General features: G+C 44.5%; 1 protein-coding gene across 3 annotated transcripts in view; it reads right to left on the bottom strand.

Annotated features, from left to right (window-relative positions):
* Positions 1-19,664, bottom strand: part of NR3C2 (nuclear receptor subfamily 3 group C member 2) — a 330,623-nt gene extending 310,959 nt beyond the window's left edge. For 2 of the 3 annotated variants that reach the window (XM_031464999.2, XM_064491164.1), the window contains exons 1-2: positions 16,653-16,940; positions 9,616-11,377 (exon numbers count right to left, since the gene is read on the bottom strand). In XM_031464999.2, coding sequence (XP_031320859.1) covers positions 9,616-11,375 — 1,760 coding nt within the window. In that variant the 5' untranslated portion in view covers positions 11,376-11,377; positions 16,653-16,940. Of the gene's footprint in view, positions 1-9,615; positions 11,378-16,652; positions 16,941-18,982 lie in introns of those variants that run through there. The other variant, XM_031465002.2, reaches the window with a different exon arrangement.
* Positions 19,665-19,883: the final 219 nt, after the last annotated feature.

Raw genomic sequence — 19,883 nt, 5'->3', positions numbered from 1 at the left:
CAACAAAGGAGGGTGATGTGTTAGGAGATGGGGGGTGTCACCACTTTAAATAAAGTGGCCAGGGAAGGCCTCCTGGAGAGGGTGACACCAGAGCTCATCCGGAGTAACAAGAAGGGGCAAGAAACCCAAATGTGAAGGCAGAGCCTTCTTGGCAGAGGGGCCAGTAACCACAGAGGCCCCCAGAAAGAAGGAGGCTTGGTTCGTCTGAGCCCCAGAAAGGTCAGCGTGAGGAATGAGCAGGAAGAAACAAGATATTCAGTAAGGTAGTCGGGAGCCCAATAACTTAGTGCTTTTTAGACCCTAAGTTATTTCACTTGAGGCTGCTTGCACCGAGACACAGTCACCGGGCTTTAGATCCGCCACCCAATCTGAGTTATGCTTGTAAAAAAGCCGCCTGCCTATTATTCCAGGGCATTCAGCGTTCATCTTCTATAGCTTAAGTACATGTTTCTTCACCCACCTCTGCTCTGTGGCCTCACGCAAATCACGTACACCAACTGAGTTGCAGTTTCCGTGTCTGTCAAACGGTGACACGAGCTACCAGCAACTGCTCATGCACACCGGTGGCGGCTGGTGGGGAAATATCTGACTCTAAGGCTAACCGCTGTCTCCCTTCTGTCCCCACCTTCCCAGGATTTGGCCCCCATCCAGTACCTCCCCTCTAATGTTTTCAACCTCAGTCTCAGCACGGGTCTACCGCCCTCTGACTCCCATCCCGCTGTTTCTTTGTGCCAACATCCCTTCCCTGGACCCCTTGCTCTCCACCGCCAGACAGACACCACCAGAGGGTAAGCACTGCCCCCACACACCCCGGGGTTTCTCCTCTTCACTGCTAACTTACTCCTGTGCCAATCACGGCCCGAGCCCCATGCCCACTGCTCTGCAGAATTCCTTCTGGAAAAATCACCAGCCCCCACTATTCCACCTAATTCCTGGACTTCCCAGCCCCCTGACTGGGTTTGGAACCACCATCTCCTAGCAGAAGGGAAGGTTAATGTACTAGACCAAAGGGCAGGGTTCTACTCCCAGCTCTGTCACCAGCTGCTTTGAATGGAACTAGAAAAGCCCTATCACCTCCCTGGGCCACAGCTTCAGTATGGGCGCCCTTAGAAGGCTGGGTTTACACACAGCCTTAGAACCCTTCTGACCTGGAAATTCTAAGACTCCGTGGTTCTTCCCTTGGGCATCCGTGACTTGGCGCTGTCTTGATTGTCCAGACAACTTCCAGCCTCCTTTATTAGCATGTGCTGCTCATCTCCTAAACGGGTTCTGTTCCTCCCAATTCCAAGCAAATGTACTTTCAACTGTCCTTGAGTCGTATGTACACCCTCTCCATAGGGAGCACCCATGCTGGCCCCTCCATAGGCACTTCTATGAGGAGGCCTCCCACACCTCCAGACCAACACTTCCGCCTGTATGGAGAACTCGTCCAATCAGAGGGAGTCTGCAACGTAAAACTCACGGAGCCAAGATACATCACCATTTCTTCTCAACCTCCTCATTTTTCTTCATGGCTCACCATCCTCTATGACTGTCAAGCTCATGACCTGTGAGTGTTCATGGATTTTCCACTTACTTCCCTCTCCACTTCCACTCAGACAGCAACTCCTCTCCTGCCTCTTCCTCAACAAAGCCAAGACGCAAGACAGAGCGAAGGAGAGAACCACAGAAGGGGGTAGGGTGTGGATGGCTATGGTGGCCCAGAGTGGGGCAGCAAGCCCAAGGGTGGCTCTGACACCCCACAGAGAGTCAGAGTCCCGATGGAGTCGGGGCAATTGGAATAAATTACTGGGATAAATTTAGTTTATCCCTTTATTTCGAGATTTGCAGATACTAATATATATAAAATAGATAAACAACAAGTTTACACTGTGTAGTAGAGGGAACCATATTCATTATCGTGTAGTAACCTATGGTGAAGAATATGAGAACGAATGTATGTATGTTCCTATGTGACTGAAGCATTGTGCTGTACACCAGAAACTGACACAACACTGTAAACTGGCTGTACTTCGAACACTGGAATTTGACACAACATTGTAAAATGATTATAAATCAATAAAAAATGTTAAAAAAAATGGCTGTACTTCAATAAGACTATATTAAAAAAATAAAGGCAGCAACAGCTGTAACTCACTGCATTAAAATAAGAAACAATGATGCCACGAAGATAAAGATAAAGAAAATTAAATGAATAAACAAAAGGTGATGCAGATTGGGATGCAGACACTTCAAAGCACCACGCCCCCAATCATCTCCCAATTGCAAAGGGAAAAGAGTAACTTGACCTTGGAGACGCCTAGCAGAGGACACCTGGATCACGTGCTGCAAAGGGACAGGAAGGGCACCGAGGGAAGTGGCCTGGTCTAGGGTGGGCAGCTATAGGAGGAACGCAGCACCCCTTCTGCAGTATTCCTGCCACGGGCCACCCCCGAGTCAGGGCGTGAGGAAACAGGATAAACCCAAATCGAGGGGCTTTCTGCTAGAGGGCTGGGCTTTAATCTTTCAAAGTCAAGTCATGAAATCCAGGAAAGACTAAGGAACTATCCCAGACTGGAGGTGACTAGAGAGTCGTGACGGCTAAAAGGACAAGACAACTCGGAATCAGGGTCCTTTCCCCACAGGAGATGTTACTGGGACAATTGGCAAAACCAAGAATAAAGATGTCGCTGACTTTAATGTTAGTTTCTGGATTTTGATGGTTGTGTTGCGCTTACACGAGAGAATGTCCTTGTTTATTGCTCTTCTTAAGGGACTCCCAATTTTTTCCTAAGTCTGGGGTTATTTCAAAATAAAATTTTTATACAAAAATCAATGACGACAAAGTCATCTTCTGTAATATGTCACATCTGTCCCCTTTTCCATTACCCTGGCATCATCGCTCCAGAGAATCAAGTTCCCATTCTTCTGCACTGTTACAGTAACTTTAAAAAAATTTTTTTCCCTTCCAGTTTATTGGGATATAATTGGCATACAGCACTGTATATGGGAGGTGGGGAGTTAGGTTCTATTTATTTATTTAATTGAGGTACTGGGGATTGAACCCACAACCTCTGCATGCTAGGCACACACTCTACCATTGAGCTATACCCTTCCCATAGAATAATTTTTACTTATTGTAACAAGTTAAAAAGTTTAACATCTTTACGCTCCAATCCACACTACAACCACTGCCTAATGAATGTTTTTCCAAAGTGCACGTGGGCTCACGCTATCTCCCTGCTCCAACATTTCAGTAACTCCTGCTTATCCACCAAATTAGGCACCAACTTCTTAGTGTGACTTTCAAGTTCCACTGGAATCCCATTCCAACGCACCTCCTCCAGGCTTTCTTCCCCGCTAGTTCCCTCTATCACAGCCCAACCACACTCAGTGTTTCCTGCCCACCAGGGTTGTGCTCACACAACTCCCTCCACCAGCAAGCGCCCACCCAACCCCCTGCAAATCTTTCAAGATGAAGGATATATACCAACTCTGATCATCCCCTCCCCATGTCCCCATTTTCCAAGACTCGCCCAGAAAATCCTTTCCTGTCACAACACCCCAAGTCGATGTTGCCCGTTACAAACCTTATTTCATCCCGTTTTGGGTGCAATCTTCATATATTTGTTTCAACAGCCCTTCATGTGTATGGCGAGGACACATGAGGGGATCATCATTGATAAAATGAAGTCATGGCCACAGTTAGGAATTCAGACGGCCAGTTACCATCTTACATGCTCTCCCTAGGGTATTAACTTTGTAAGTATTCAAATTACTTTTTGTTTGTCCTCTCTTCCTTCCTTGGACAAGAGTGTTCTATTTCTTGCATAAAATAAAGGCAATTTCTACCTCTTTTCTACATAGAAATTTTGGCCTTGGCCATACCACTAACAATCATAAATCCAGAGGTTTCCAGAGCGTCAATTAAGTAACACGTGCTTATATATAATTACATTTTAACTTCATCATTACCTTACTATATAAAGAACAAAATCAACCTCTTGAAACCGAAAATAAAGTCTCTATTTGACAAGTTAAAAACTAGAAATTCTAAAATTTAAGATGAAGACATTGTCCATTTAATGCATTTATATCCCATGAATTCTCACTAATAAATTTTGGAATGCAGTCCACAAAACTACACAATTTAATGGCTCTATTTAAAATGGAATCAACAGACCAATATTTTTCTCTCAATTTTAATTTAGTGAATGAAAGAAAACGACAAATTATTTAGCAGCAGAGCTGAAATTTTATCAATAGATGAGTAGTGTGAAACTATAGCAACAGTTGAAAGCCTGGGGCTGGGGGAGTATTACTTTGGAGGAAAAGAAATTAATGGCATCAAAGCATTAGGCGGAGTGAAGTGTTACCCCTAAATTACTGGTGATCAATACAACATGTACTGTCACTCTAAACATTACAAGGGTAGAAAAGGTCAGTCAGACACACGCAGAATTTCAATATTGCAAGAGGCATCAACTCTATAAATGACAAATCTCCAAGTCCTATTTTCAGCACGTTCACATCACTGGTACATAAGTGAACTGCCTTAAGTTGAATAATTTGAGTTTATTTAACTGAAACTAGGGCTTTTAACCTCAACTTTACAGTTTAAGTACAAAGTAATCAGTTCAAATTTACTAATACTTTAGATAATAAAAGGCAGACATACCGACAGATAAACCCAGGCTACTTGTGATGGTAAAAGCAAAATGTATGAAAGGATGCTGTACAGGTTGATTTGTTTATTAAAAAGCAGTAAGTTTTTTTTTTCAATAAAATGATCACCACTCTTACCGGAAATATCATCAATGAATGAAAGTGAATGAATCATCAGAAGAAGCAAGTCTCATTTTAAAGTCATTTAAAATCTAAAATCTAGAAGTGCTATCTAGAATCCTAACCTGGAGAAATTCTAGTTACACTAGCAATTTCAAAATCAAAATGTCAGGAGACAAATAAGAAAAGAAAGTTTCATGTTTTCATTTCCAAATGACCTAAGTAGTTCTGTAATGAATTTTTTTATTATAGTAAATGTCAATAATCAATCTCTCCCCAGCAAAACCCATCACTCTTTCATATTCTGTATTACATAAAGATATTTTTATCTCAATGGCTGATATAGGAAATTTACTAAGAAGGGGTGGGCATAGCTCAGTGGTAGGGCACATGCTTGGCATGCATGAGGTCCCAGGTTCCATCCCCATGCTTCCATTAAAAAAAATAAAAAGATCCTACTTAAACTTACCAAAAAAAAGGTTTACTAAGAGACATGGCAAACTTTGTAACAAATTCCTTGACTTCTGAAGCTTTTGGTTTATTATAGAAGATAAATTTCGAAAATCTCCAGGGACAATTGAAAGATTAAAAAAATAACTGCAGGTATCACTAAATTGTTTCATTCTATGATAGGAAAAAATGAAGCATATATTAAGATAAATTCCTGATTACTTGTCTTGAAATCTACCAGAATGTGCCCTTTGAAACAGTGAACTTTATATCTGAAAGTCTCAGTCAATGTTAGCACTGTGTTATGATGCTATCGAAGTGACTCTATGGCCATAAACACCCAATGTTATGTCAACAGAAAAACCCTGTTTCCAAAAGCAATCACATAAATGCAAAAGAACAAGGAACTCATAGTGTAAGTGTCAAATTTTATGAAAGGAAAGATCCGATTAAAAAAACCCACTACTTTTCAAAGTAAAACAACAGGTCACCCCTACTCACCCTTACCTTTAAATGGTAAATGGTAATGACATTTTTCTATCCTGACTACCCTGGAAACGCCAGAGCTAAGACTTGTGAATAAGATATACTTGAAACCAGACTAGCAAATATGTTAAGGGCTACTTCTATTTTTATTCTTAACATACGTGACTCCAAGGAAACTATACAGCCATTTAGTAGCAATGCTGGTAGACCTTAGAGGGCATTTAGGTCAACACCTCTTTAAAATGAAGAAACTGAGGCTGCAACTCAGGGTCACAGCTTTGTGTCCCAGGTAACAGGGAATCTCCAATCTACATGACCCAACTGGGTCCGATGTCCATCACAGAGCTTTCTATCCAGCTTTTGTCACAATTTATTTTACAGTTTGGTAATCAGACAGTCCACTAACTGGAAATTACTAACGGACACAACGTTGGTCACCAATCTCGCAGAATGCCCACAGGCTGAAACAGACACTCACTCCACCACCATTACCCATTTCTATCAGCTTGAAAAATTCACCTGGGTGAGAATCGTTTTTCTTATCTAGATGAGGCACCCCCCCCCCAGCATAACATTCAGCAAAGCTAACACGAACAAATTAATAGCCCCTTCTTTCGTTAACCTCTAAAGCATGGAAACGATGCATTCCAAAGGGTGCAATGCTCAATTTCTGGATCTCAGGATGCCTCTCCACGCTTAAAAACATGAGTTGAGGACACCAAGGAGCTTTTGTTTTATGCACTCTATCTGTTGGTATGTACCATATTAGAAATTAAAACTTGTATTTCTTTTAAATCACTTAAAATAATAAGACATTACATGTTAACACACACATGTTTATGAAGAAAAAAAAAACCTATTTCCCAGAATGAAAAAACTGTAGTGACAAGAGAGGCACTGTTTTACATTTTTGCAAGTCTACCATCTCCCTTAATAGAAGACAGCTGAATTCTCATATCTACTTCTGTGGTCAGTGTGTGGTGATGTGTTTTGCTTCAAGGATATGAAGAAAATCTGGCTTCACACTGATACGTTGTGGGAAATAGGAGGAGTGTTTTAATGGTCTTTTCAGCTAATTGCAGACACGGTTCTTTCATACCACACCGAAAACGTCACAGTGAGTGGTTTCTTAAAGCTAAGTTGCCACACGGAATCTAAAACCATATCTGTGAACTTTTCAAACACTATTACATTAAAACCATTGGCCTGTCTTCCATTTTGAACAGCTCTTTTACCAAGGCATGGTTTTTGACTCCTCAAACTTCCTTGAAAAGGTCTCAGGAACCCTAAACCATATTCTGAGATTGACTAGCGAACAGTTGAGAGTCCAACCTGAAGACAAAGGATGTTATGAAATCCAGAGGCAGTTCTGCGATGCCTTGGTCCTTTACAATCTTTAAGTCATTAGCTCAGCACTCCCTGGAATGGCCTAGCATCATTATAAATCATGAAATAGGCAAAAAGGTTGGATCTGGGTCCAAAAGATGCAAAATAAGAGGCCAATAATGAAGCTTAGATGAGACTAAATTAAATATTATAATGTGAAGACTAAAATCTAGAAAAAGATCTAAATCTCCTCTGATCCTTGAGCCTTTATTCTGACAATGATCAAAATAAATATATTTGAATAATATTCCCCAGGAAAAGCTATACAGAATTAGTAACCTATAAGAGACTTTAAATAACATTAAAGCTGTGATATTAAAGTTTTTGGAAAACTTCCAATGACTAGCACACTACCAGAATGTACGTAAACAAAATGAATTCCCTGACTATATTATCAAGCATAATAAGAATTTTGGAATTCTCAAGAAGACACACAAGGCAACACCCCCAGTGCCCACAAATGCAGGGTAGGTTCAAGGTCATTGATTCATATGAATATTTAAGGCGATGGGTCACATTAGATCATCAGCAGGGGCTTCATGACTTGAGTGTGAAAACCACAATTGAAACAGTAGAAATAAGGATACAGAACCAACAGAAGAGAGTTAATGATTTTAGCCAGCATACCTCTAATACTTCTACCAGAAATAGATCCACCCCGAGCAATAGCCTTCAAAATGAAAAGAGCATAAATGGAAATGCAGTAGCAAATGCATGGTGCCTGAGCGTTAAAAAACCGTAGAATTTAATCATAAGAATTATCAATACGTATTTCCTTAAACTTTGTATATATTTATTTATTTTGTGGAGTTTCATATAATGCAGAAAAGAGAACACTAAAAGAAATGGAAACTAAAGATTATGAAAACGCTTATCTTAAATGTTAATAGTCATAGCTAAAATGTATGTAGTACTATATAATGCATGCTATATATCAGATGATATTCAAAGTGCTTCTCATAAAATAACTCACTTAATTGTCCTGATAGCCCTTGAGATGAGTACTACTGGATCCCGTTTTTATAGATGAGAAGACTTACAGCCCAGAGAGGTGACACAGGAATGTGCACAGGGACACAGAGCAAGTAGGCGGCAGGGCTGGGATTTCAACCAGGGCAGCCATGCTCTTAACGACCAGGCTATCCTTCTGCCTACTAACCCACTAAAAACATCACTTACAAAAACATCTCCATCATGTGCAAAATCTCCTTCTCTGAAAGTAAAACAAAGCGCCAGCAGCAGAACACATGCTGGGTTTGGTTCTGATGAAAGCGATGCTATCTCCTGACATGCATTAAAAGAGTTTAGGATTTAAGAGCAGCAGTATTAGAACCGGATTGAATAGTTCACGCAATCGAGAACTGTAAGAACAAGTAAGTATCCTTTACGAAATATGTGCTTTCAGAGTAAGGTTTGAATCAAAGGTGAGGAAAAGAAGGCACAAATGAGAGTTTTTACTTTTTGGTTCAGTAAAAAAAAAGGAGAAAGAATAAGGATTACACGTAAGCCTTAAATCTTGCTACTGGGATGGACATCTTTCCCCTAAAATAAGTTTTCAAGGAAAATATCCACATATTCCTAGATGCACAAGTGAACTATATCTAGAAAATCTATTCTTTACATGTCCTATAAAGGGATCATTTATCATAACCATGTAATAAAAACAGTACTGAAGCAAAGTCCAATGCAAGTGTTCACTGTATAACTTAGAACCACCCTTTGTAGTCATATCTACAACCTCTCGTTTTTTCTAAATATAGACAATATGCTATCTGCAAGAAGGAAAAGCCAAGAGATATTTAGAGGGAGTAAAGTATGTCTTCTTGCAGATCCTAAAAGTTACAAACAAACAAATTAAAAACTGCAGTGATATACTTCACTTCCAACGAGTAAGAAAGTCAGATTGTCCACTTAGTAACTTCAGATGTGCTCAGTCTTTAAAAGCCCTTAAGAGTTAAGGAAATGATTTATTTGTATTGAAAACCACAACTTACATACAATTAACCTACCTAGAAAAAGATGGAAAGGGTTGGGAGCTTCCAAGCAACAGACTTGGGGTTTAATTTCATTTTTCACAACCAATGAGGTGATTAATAGAGAAAACTAAGGAAAAGGAAGACTATGACCACAAAGAAAGCAATTTAAAGCAATTTTAGTGAACTAGTATGTAGATAAAGAAAAAAAATCTAGCATTAGTCTGCTAAAGTAAACATAGTAACAGGCTGTAGAAAACAAACTTTTTCTAAACACCTACAACAGACAGTGTAGAGAGAGAAGTATATATTGATGCTCCTTCAAAATCAACACAAATATTTTCTGAGATTGTCAGGATTTTTTGTTTGCTTCTCTATTTCAAAAAAGCAGCAACATTTCAACAAGTAAAGGGCGAAGCACTAAACAACCATCGTGAAAGCAAAAATAAAACAGGAAACTGAAATGTATTCAAATTTATCAACTGCAAAGATAATTCGAAGCTTCAGTGCTTTATAAAGCCATAATTTTCAAGACAGGAGAAAAAGGCCAACTTACCTTGATACGTTTTCTGGAATGTATTCTAAGACCGGATATCCATCACTTCTTCTGGATGACAGGTCACCGTGTGATTTCCACGACTCCACTAAAGTACTGACGGGCGGAAAGGAACTCAGGTGTTGGAAAGATTGGTCTCTGGCTGATCGTGATAAAGATATTGTACCTTGAGCACCAATCCTGTAGTGGAAGGACTGTCCACCTGAATTCACACCCACGATGGCAGATGAAGGGATGCTGGCCTCCGGGTAGTAGCTCCCATCATCTGGTTCCTGTTTAATCCCCATTGGGAACCCGCTACTTTCACAGTTACCATCAAAGCCGGGCACAGGTGGTCCTAAAATTCCTGATAGAGAGTAATAGTCTTTATCATCCATAAAGGAAAAATATGAGCCATCCATGAACGGAAAGGGGTTTACTGTTGGATTCCCTTTAAAAGAGGCGCCTGAACACGAATGCTTGGTTGATTCTTGTTTTATTGGTACTGAGAATGGAGAATCAGAATTTACTTTGCTATTTCCTCCTAGACACGAGCTGCTAAAAGCTCCATCTGGCTCCGGCTTTATGTACTGGACGATGTTAAGCTGGCCAGTCACACCGTTGGAGATGGCATTCTCTGCTTCCTCAGTCTTAGGAAAGGGGACCTCTTGAGCACCTTTCTCATGTGTGTCTGGACTAGGAACCACATCGCAGGTTGCACTGGATCCAGCAGGGGTGCCCGAAGCCGTGTAGCTGAAGGCATTGCTTACGGGGCTACAGATCGAGCCCACGGTACTAGCACTTGGGCTGGACAGCGTGGATCTGTTATTTGTGTTGGAAGGGCTGGAAACAGAGCACCTTGAGTTGTTGATATTTGCAGGGCTAGATACAGAGGATCGCAGAATGACGTTGTTAGGACTGGAGACCGGAGATTTTACACTGCAGTGACTCGGGGGGCTGGAAATCGGGGACTTCATGCTACTCAATGGACTTGAGAGAGGAGAGCCCACATTGCTGGCGTGGGCTGGGCTGTGCGACCTGGAGCTCCGGTTCTCAATATTAGGGGAGCACGTGAGAGAAGTCCCCTGGGTGATGGGGCTGTGCACTGTGAAACTGCCAAAGCTGGCTGAGGTGGAGGACACAGAGCTGATGCCGGCAGGGCTGCAACCCGAAGATGGCATGTTCAGAGGGCTGCAAACGGGGGGGCTCCTCTCATGACACATGACGGGGCTCTTCACGATGGCGCGCATGACCCCGCCGTTCACAGAGCTCCCCGGCTCAGACATAAATGATCTCAAGGGCCTGCTCACGCTCCCGAGAGTGGAAGGACGATGGCCGTTTTCTTTGTAAAACTTCACCAGCTGTTCAACGTTCTGATAGATCTTTGCTGGACTCGTGCTTCCTTGCTGGTTCTGCTGATCGTAGGTGTTGTAGTCAGCATCTCTTACCGAATCCATGTATAACCCCATGGACTCAGCTACGGTGGCTGAAAGTTCCTTAGATTCCAGCTCGGTTTTAATATCAGATGTTAAAATCCCAGGCCGATTACTGTCTTGCTGAAGGCAAGGGAGTAGTTCGTGTTTTTCTTTGCTGCTTCCTTGAGTACTGTTGTTTGGAATAGCACCGGAAACACAGCTCACGTTGACAATCTCCATGTAGTTATTCTCATCGGTCCTCTCTGTAGGTCCCAGGGAAGAACGCTCCGCAGCCTGAGAAACTTGACCCCACCGTCTTTCCATATCTAGACCTTCATGGAGACTGTGGTAGCCCTTGGTCTCCATAGCTGACAAACAAATTGATATGAAAAAATTGAATTAGAGTCATTTATGGCAAGATTACTCTAACAGACATTCTAAAATTGCATTTACTGAGCTATAAATACATATTCTACTCATTATAAGCAATACTTCCAGTTTTATTAAAATTATTACCTTTTTAGGTGCTGATATAACAAGGCTATTGACTATAACTGGTCCAGAAGCCAGAATGTAAGAAGCCATCATATAAAATTATTTTGCATCTAGATGACAGTAACATATTTGCTAAAATACAGCCTTTAGAATTTGAAAAGAATACTTACAAATGTTAACTTATGTAATATTTAGGGTAGTCTTGGGGGATAAATGAGGCAGGAAGGGAGGAAACTGAGGACTTAGGTGGGCAACTTGCCCAAGGTCAAAAGCATAACAAATGACAGAGTCAGGTTTAAAACTAAATCTTCTAACTCCAAGCCATTGGAATCTTTCAAGCATATGGAAGCTGTTTTCCATATCTAATACATGGTTTTATTAAAAACAACAGGGAAATGCAATTAATGTTAGTTACCATTTCCCAAAATAAAGTTATCAAGTGAATTATCACGAGAAAAATAACTTAGGAGTTATTTCTAAAACAACATGATTTTCTTAAAATGGGTTAGTGATGGAAATAATTTAATGTCAATTCTGCAAAGTGAAGATTCATATAGCCTGATTAATTAAGGCGATTCATAGCTCAGAGAGGCTATAGGACAACCGGACAATGTCAAGATTCTAGTCTGTATTTCAGTACTGGGAAGGACTCTGCCATGCAGCCTCAGCTCAGTTGTACCTCTGCTAAAAAGACTCCCAACAGTGTCATACACAACAGTTAATGGAGGAAGTTTGAGATGGGTCCTGACAATTTATGTGTTCACTCATTCAACAAATATTTACCAAGTGTGTGCTACATCCTGGGCCTAAGACGAGTCACTAAATCTATGATGATAAACAAAACAGGCACTGTCTCCATCCTCAGGTCGCCCGCAGGGTTGTTTTAGATATACAATCATATCCATTGGCTCTCTATATAAATTTATTTCATAGATAGAATAATTATAATCGGCTATATTTACAATAATTCTTATGTATTACATCATTTGATGCACTGTTACAAGCCTGTCACACATATTAACTTATTTGCCCTTATAAACAACCCTACAAGATTGGCAAAGTATTATCCAAATGATACGACTGGGGAAACTGAGGCACGAGCCACACAGCAGAGCTGGAACTGGACCCCAGGTCTTTATCTCCACCTTGGCATTACTTTGGGGCCTGACAGTTCTTTGTTGAGGATGTGTGTCCTGTGCATTATAAGATGTTTGGCAGCAGCCCTGACCTCTTCCCACTAGACGCCAGCAGCATTCCTCCTCCTGCACTGAGACAGCCAAAACTGTCTCCAGACCCTGCCCAACACCCCAGCACCCTGGCTGAAAACCACCGGCCACTCTAAAGAAACACACCTCAAAGAAAAGTCACTCATTCTCAATAATAGTTCATTTGTACGTTTTCATATATAAAACTCTAAAAATCTTTATGCATGCATTTTTCAAATCCTTTCAGGCGTGTAAACAATCTCTTGACTCAAACGAAGGTCCTGATCAAAAAGATGCAGTTTCTGCAGTTCTTAACACAAGTATTACTTTAGACCTCTCATCCTACCCCTCCTTGCCCCTCCTTTTGCCATTTACAACCTCCACCCACCCTACCTACCCCTCATTGAAAAGAGACTAGGAAGACTTTCTGCTCCAGAACTTTAATTAACATGGAGAAATAACATAATGACTCTACCAAATAAATTGGCATTAGATATTAGATTAGAAATTAGGCATTAGATACAAAGCTCTACAACAAAATGTAATGCCCAAACTGTCCAAGTAGCATCATTACCTCTCACTTTTCTGTATTCCACATGAGATTTTAAGTTCTCGGAAGGCAGAAACTGTATCAATTTTACCACTGCATCCCAAGAAGACAGCATATTGCAAATAAAAAAATTTAAACTATTATAAGCATCAATACTCTATAGTTTGTGAACATTAAAATCTCCCAATTGTGTAACATGCTTTTACTTCAAGAACATTATTCTGTAAAGTCCTAATCACAAATTAATCACAAAATAGAGGAAAATAAATCAAGTTACGATGTTTGAGGAGATAACCCGGTAATTCCAGCCAAAAAAAGTTAGTGTGGGTGAAAGCCAAGTAAAAGTTGAAAAAAATATACAGTGAAATGGGACCAAAACAGCCTACTGGCATTTCCTACCTTATGGGAAAACTAGTTAGTTGCAGCAATAGGTTGAAAAGTATCAGGAAATAACAGTACTGCGTCTACTTTTACCTTAGAATATTCTGTCCTCCCCATACCAAACCTGAACAGATTTACATCTAAGGTATAGGTGTTTCAGGTTCAAATTCATTAAACTCCACAAGAAACATGTCTACTCCTTTTCAAAACTGAACACCTTCTGTGTTCACCAAGCCACCCCCAAACCCTGTCCCTAAGCCCACATTCCCTGTCTTGGTGAACTGCATTACCCTCTACCCAAATGCCTAGAAGTCACCCTTGCCTTGGCACCCTTAACCAAAGGTCTCCATAGGCTCACCCCTCCCCACTCCCACACCTAGAGCCCCCTTGCCCCCCCACCAACCCCCCTCCCAGGCAACAGGACTATCTGCCCTGAGTCTGAAGGGCGATCCCCAACTAGCCTCTCTCCAAAAAATCATCCTCCAAATTGTCTTTCGGGGAAAGGATGATCACTGACTACCTTTTTTTTGAAGTTTCACAGTGGAAGTCGGCATGCTAGAACTCCTGGGAGGTTCTACAGAACAGAAACCTGTTTCCTTTTTAATCCAGCATTCCCTAAATAATTTGACCACTGTACCGTTTTTTCACAGAACATCTACTACTATTCCAAGGGACAGTCTTCATCACTCTGCCTCAAAGCAGGAGCCATATCTCAGATACGTGAGGCTCTATGAAGACTTGATAAGAATCCATCCGGGAAATGATGGGCAAAAACCCTCTTAAAGCCCTCTACAAGGAAGCACCTTATCAGCCAACATCACACAGCTGATCACAACTTTCCAAGCCCTGTTTGACTAGCCTTGAACTCTCTTGACAATAACATAAACCTGCCTGTATTTCACATTATTGACAGGGCTATCATTAGAGAATTTGCAACAGGCTCTGCTGAAATCTACAATGGCTTTGTTTAAGGTATTCTCATCTACCAACTTAATGCACATCTCAACAAAGAAAACAGAGTAAAGGCTGGCAATAAACATGGAAGAATGGAGGACATCTAGTATCTGCATGGTTTCCACTGCAAGCATTTTTAAAAAACAGATTTTTTTAAAAAAAATATACGATTACTGAAATATTTTATGCTAAATTTCCCTATTAGTTTAGTTGGTCTGTTCTGTAAACAAATGTATGACGTTAGGAATTTATTTCTTATGTTGTCCAGGAAATCCAGGTTATCTTTTTGGAATTGTCCTAAGGACCATGGCTTGAGCAGAATTTCAGTCAATCTGAACTTACTACTGAGTACTGAAAATACCAGTTGATGAATATAATCCTCATAGAACTTAATATCCAGAGGGTAATGGGAAAGTTTTTGTTACTAATGTAAAACGTGAAGCAGACACTAGTATACAAATCTAGCTTATACAAAATCAGACTTGTCTCCCTTACAATAGGAAGTATAACAAAGACTCTCTTGGGACGAGGACAAAAATCATTATGACCCCTAAATTTTCATGCAAATAGCCTCCCTGTCCAAAAATAAAGGAACTTTCACATAAGGAAAGTAAGGAAAAAGCACTGATAGTTCTACCTTAAGCCCTATATATGCTCTTAAACACTCTTTTGCAAAGGAAAAATCTGACTTTAAAATTTTACACTTTACAGACTGTGTTAAATTGCTGTTTTCCATAAGAAAGTAGTTTTTATTCAGGAATATTAACAAGGAGATTCTTGCAAATTTATATTTTATCTGAAAACACTTTCACTTTTACTACCCTCAAAATATAGTCCCATTTCAAATGCATTATTTTCTATACTTATTTGACTATAATATGCCGTCTTAAAGGCAGAACCTTAAGAATTTCACAATTTTCACTGGTTGCATAGTTGTAAAAGTTCACTGTAACTTTTTTTCTGTCATCCCCACTATAGAACTATTATTACGTTCCCCTTTTTTATAGACAAGGTAAATGACATAAATCAGCTCAAGGTCACATAAGAGAGCCGGAGAACCAGTCAGAACTGAACACACCTGATTTCTATTCACTCACCTAATTCACTGAGCCACCTGATCTTTCCAAAATCCCCAAACTAAGCTATTTCTCCCTTAAAGGAAAAAGTTCCCCTTTATTTTTTAAAACTTCTCTCCTCAAGCATTTCCATGATAGCGTGCCATGAAGTCAAATATAAAATTAAAACTGCCCAGAACTTCACAAATAGGGAACGCAGTTATCATTACTATGTAAATATCATCAAAACAGCACCTAGAGAAATGGCAACTCAAATGTTAAAAAGCAATTTAGTGCATTTGAAATTCAGTGGTTTCAAAACCTCGTCTGCTATCAAACAGAAGTTTTCCCAACTCCTACGTTACAATAAATATTTAAAATTGTTGGTGCCATAAATCATTACGACTTAAACCTGGTCTTTTAAAATTCATTAGGAAAAGCCATGCACCTAAATTCAGTAGTAGGGTACGGATGCCACCAAAAGAAGCTTCATCCCTCTCCTCTGCCTTTAGAATTCCAACTGATGCCACAGAAAGCATAATCTCTTTCAAGAGTTTCGTGAATACTAAGGAACGGGAAATGCACGAATTTCTGGAGCCCCTTTCACACAGTTTCTATCAGGATCTGTATCTCCTTCAACTGCCCTTTTCCCGCTATACCTACAGCTGAGATTTGGGTGCTTCCGTAACTGATAGAGAGAAGAAATATTATTCAAACGTCCTTTAAAATCTGTACAAGGAAAACGACCCCGAAATTCATCTTTGGGGAAAGGAAAGGGTGGTAGACCTCCAACTCTCCAAAGTGGCCAAACTTTCCCAAAATAGTCCTCTGGCGGCCAAAGCGGGGGAAAAGTGGAAAACCAAAACAAAACAACAAGCACACAGCACCCTACTGATTGTGCCTCCGGATTACGCAGCCACTTCTCCCTGCAAAGTGCACGCTCCCGCGCCGCGGCCGCACGCCGAGCCGGGCAAGCGGTGCCCAGCCGCGCACCCCTACACACCTGCCCCGGCCGGGGTCCGTCTCTCGGCGTCTACCTGTTGCAGCGCTCGCCAACGCCACGACACCCCTGCTGCGGAACCCCCCTAAATCCAACCACATCCAGGCCAGCGAGTGCCGCTCTCCCTGCAGCGGGAGAGCCCGAGGCAGCAACGCTCTTGCACCCAGGTGACTGCACGGGTTTCCTCCGAGCAGCCCGAAGTTGGCTTGCGTCTCCCCGGTCCAATGACACCCCGGGCGCGGAGGGGCGGAGAGGAGGAGGAGGGGGCAGGGGCCGGGGCAGGGCCGGGGCGGGCGAAGTAGAGAGGGAGAGAGCGCGCGAGAGGGCGGGCGAAAGCCCGGAGGGGGAGTGGGCCAGCTGGAGGGCCGGCCCTTTTAAAAGCGGGTCACATGTCCAGATAAAAAGTTCAGGTTCTGTCCCGCCCCTCTGAGCCCCTCCCATTGGTCTAGAGGGAAGCAAGGCTCCGCCAGGCTGGCTTCTCATTGGATAATCCTGGCTGTCAGTCACCAGGAGGGCGACATGACTGATACAAAGTTGCTGCGACACAGCCTGGACTCGGCAGCTCCCTTAAAGCTGCAGAAGCGGCGGCTGTTTGGTATGCAGGGCAGCGGCTACGACACTAGGTACCCTCCACACGCTGCCCCCCGCCCCCTCCTCCCTCGACTGCCCCAGACTTGCTCACGCCCGCCTGGCTCTCCTCCTAGCTAACCCCAGGATGTCTGGAAAGACGTGAAAAGTCTGATGACGCGGAAGAAGCCGGTTTTTCCAAAAGCCAGTCAAGGTGTTGTCCCCTGACACTCTCCACCTGCAGCGCCAGGTGAACGGCGGCCCTGGCCTAGGCGCCGCCTACGGCGTCCGCGCGCAGGGAAAGACTTGGTGGGCTTCTCCCGACCCCCGAGGTTCGGTTCCCCGCCCCTTTCCTCGGTCTGCGGAGTTACCTCTGGGCAGAGCAGGCGCAGCCTCCGCTGCCAGCGAGCAAGAGGATCACGTTCCCACTCGATTTGAATTTCCTTGTTTTAACTGTGCCGGAAAAGCGGGTGGTATCAGTGCAGCCAAATCCCTTTAAACACAGCGTCTCTCCACCGCCGCCCCCCAAAGTGCCAGGGTCAAGAGCTGATGTACTCCTTCCTTATAATTTTGTTGCTGTTATTTATTACTTTCCTATTGGATTTTTCCACTAGTTCTGCTTGAAAGAAAGCTTACCATCGAGGATAGTCACTTCTTTAAAATGGGTGGGAGAGGGTGCACATAATTGGGAAAAACAAACAGTAGTGGGTAAGGAAACAACTGTTTTCTAAGGATCAGGCGTCTGCAAGAAGAAATTTCGGTTTCCCTCCAACTGCGCCCACCTCGACTCTCCTCCCGCCCACCCAAACGCGGTAGTTACTGAGCAAAAGGATGGGGCTTCTTAACTTTGATTTCTGAGGAATTTGAGGCTCCGCGTATAAGGCTCCGTTTTAGATTCCCGGCTGGCCCAGAGTCAGCCCAGTGACGTACACGCCTAAATCTGGTCCCCCGGCCCTCGGCGACCCGCAGCCCGGCGGCGGCAGCTGTACAGCCACCCGCCTCACCCTTGCCCCGTCCCAGCCAAATTCGGAAGGGCGGGGGTTCGCCCTGTGCCCAAAGGCCCCTCCTCTCCTTACAGTTAATTAAGCTTCAGAATTCCAGACCCCGAATCCAGAAAGACTCGAACTCTCGGAGGCTCCAGGTAGGGAACTCCCAGGCGGCGGGAGCGATGGCGGAGGCGCAGGAGAGCTGGTCCCGACCCCTGACTCTGGTACTCAGCAGTCCCCCGCGCCAAGCGGTCCCCAGCGCCCCAGCAGCCAGGAGTCTCCGCGAGTGTCCCAACTTTCCCGCGGGGCCCGCGGTCATGCGCGCTCTCCGGGCCAAGCGAGCAGCCGGGCATCGATCGCACTCGAGGCCGAGCGCGGGCGGCTGACAGGAGCGAGGGGAGTTCTGGACCTAATGCCCTGGCACTGGAGAAGACGGCGGCTCAGCCTGCGCTACCGAATTATTCATTATTAAAGGAATGGACGTGTCTCTTTTACTAAGTTTTTGCCTCCTTTACCGAGGGCCAGTCTTGCGCTGGATCGTCGGCTTCTTGCAAAATCTAGGTTAGAATCTTGCAGGTACAGCTGCCGCGATTGCTCGCCCGCCGCCCAGCACCCCTGCCCGAAGGCGGCCCGGCGGGCACCTTGTCTCCAGCCCACAGCCCACCTCGTCTTGCCAACCCGCGCCCTCTGCGCGGACCATGCCTTTCCCCCGGGCCCCCTGCGTTCCCTGGGCCCCCTCCCGCCGCTATCAGCGCAAAGTGACTGTCGCTGCACACTCACCTTTTCTAGGACATGGTGGGGAAGCTGGGGCGCGGGGTGGGGGGTGAGTGGGGGCAGCCAGACTCCAGCCGCCGCGGCTGCTACTGCCACCAGCAAGTCCAACACTAGCAGATCGGCGGTAAGGATGGAGAGGAAGATAATCCCGGCAGTCGCCCTACTGATGGTGGGTAGAGCAATAGAGCAGTGTTGTTACCCCGCAGGAGGAGGCGAGGCGGCGGCGCCAAATCTCGCAGAGGGGGACGCGGGCGCCCGCCCGCCCCCAGCAGCGGCGGCTGGGCCTCAGGCGGGCCCCTCTCTCGGGGCTGCTGGCCTCCCGGGCCGTGACGGCGGCGGCCCTGGGAGCCGGGAAGTCCGGCGGGATGACCCCGCGCCGGCCGCCCCGCAGCGGGCTCTCCGAGCGCCCCCTCTTCGGGCCTGGGGTGGCTGGTGACAGCTCGGGCGGCGGAGCGTGTGTGTTTGTGTGTGTGTGTGTGTGTGTGTGGAGGGGGCGGCCGCAGGGGGAGCCCGCGGCGCCGCGGCCCCCTCCACGGGTCACACCCTCACTAGCGGGAGGAGGCGGCAAAGCGTCCAGCCATCAGCTGGTGGGAAACGGGGCTAGGGGCGCCCGTGGCCGCCCTCCCACCCTGGCCACTGGCTGCGAGAAGGCCGAGGGAGAACGGAACCCCAATATACGTCACCCCCCACCCCTCCCCACGGCTCCCCAAAGTCCGACCCTGACCTCGCGGCCCGGCCTCAGGTGCAGTTCCCGGCCGCGGGGGGAGACGCGGGCTAGGGACCACGCGCGGGGGGCGGGAGGGAAAAGTTTCTTTTCCTGCTCCCCCGCTGCCCACCCGGCGAGGCGGCTCCTCTCCCCCTTCTCTCGGGCTCGCCGCGCCTATGCCCCACCCCCACCGTGGGGGGG

Source organism: Camelus dromedarius, chromosome 1, assembly GCF_036321535.1.
Source record: "Camelus dromedarius isolate mCamDro1 chromosome 1, mCamDro1.pat, whole genome shotgun sequence".
Lineage (NCBI taxonomy): Eukaryota > Metazoa > Chordata > Mammalia > Artiodactyla > Camelidae > Camelus > Camelus dromedarius.
The sequence above is the reverse complement of the archived record's forward strand: the minus strand, read 5'-3'. Positions and strand labels throughout refer to the sequence as shown.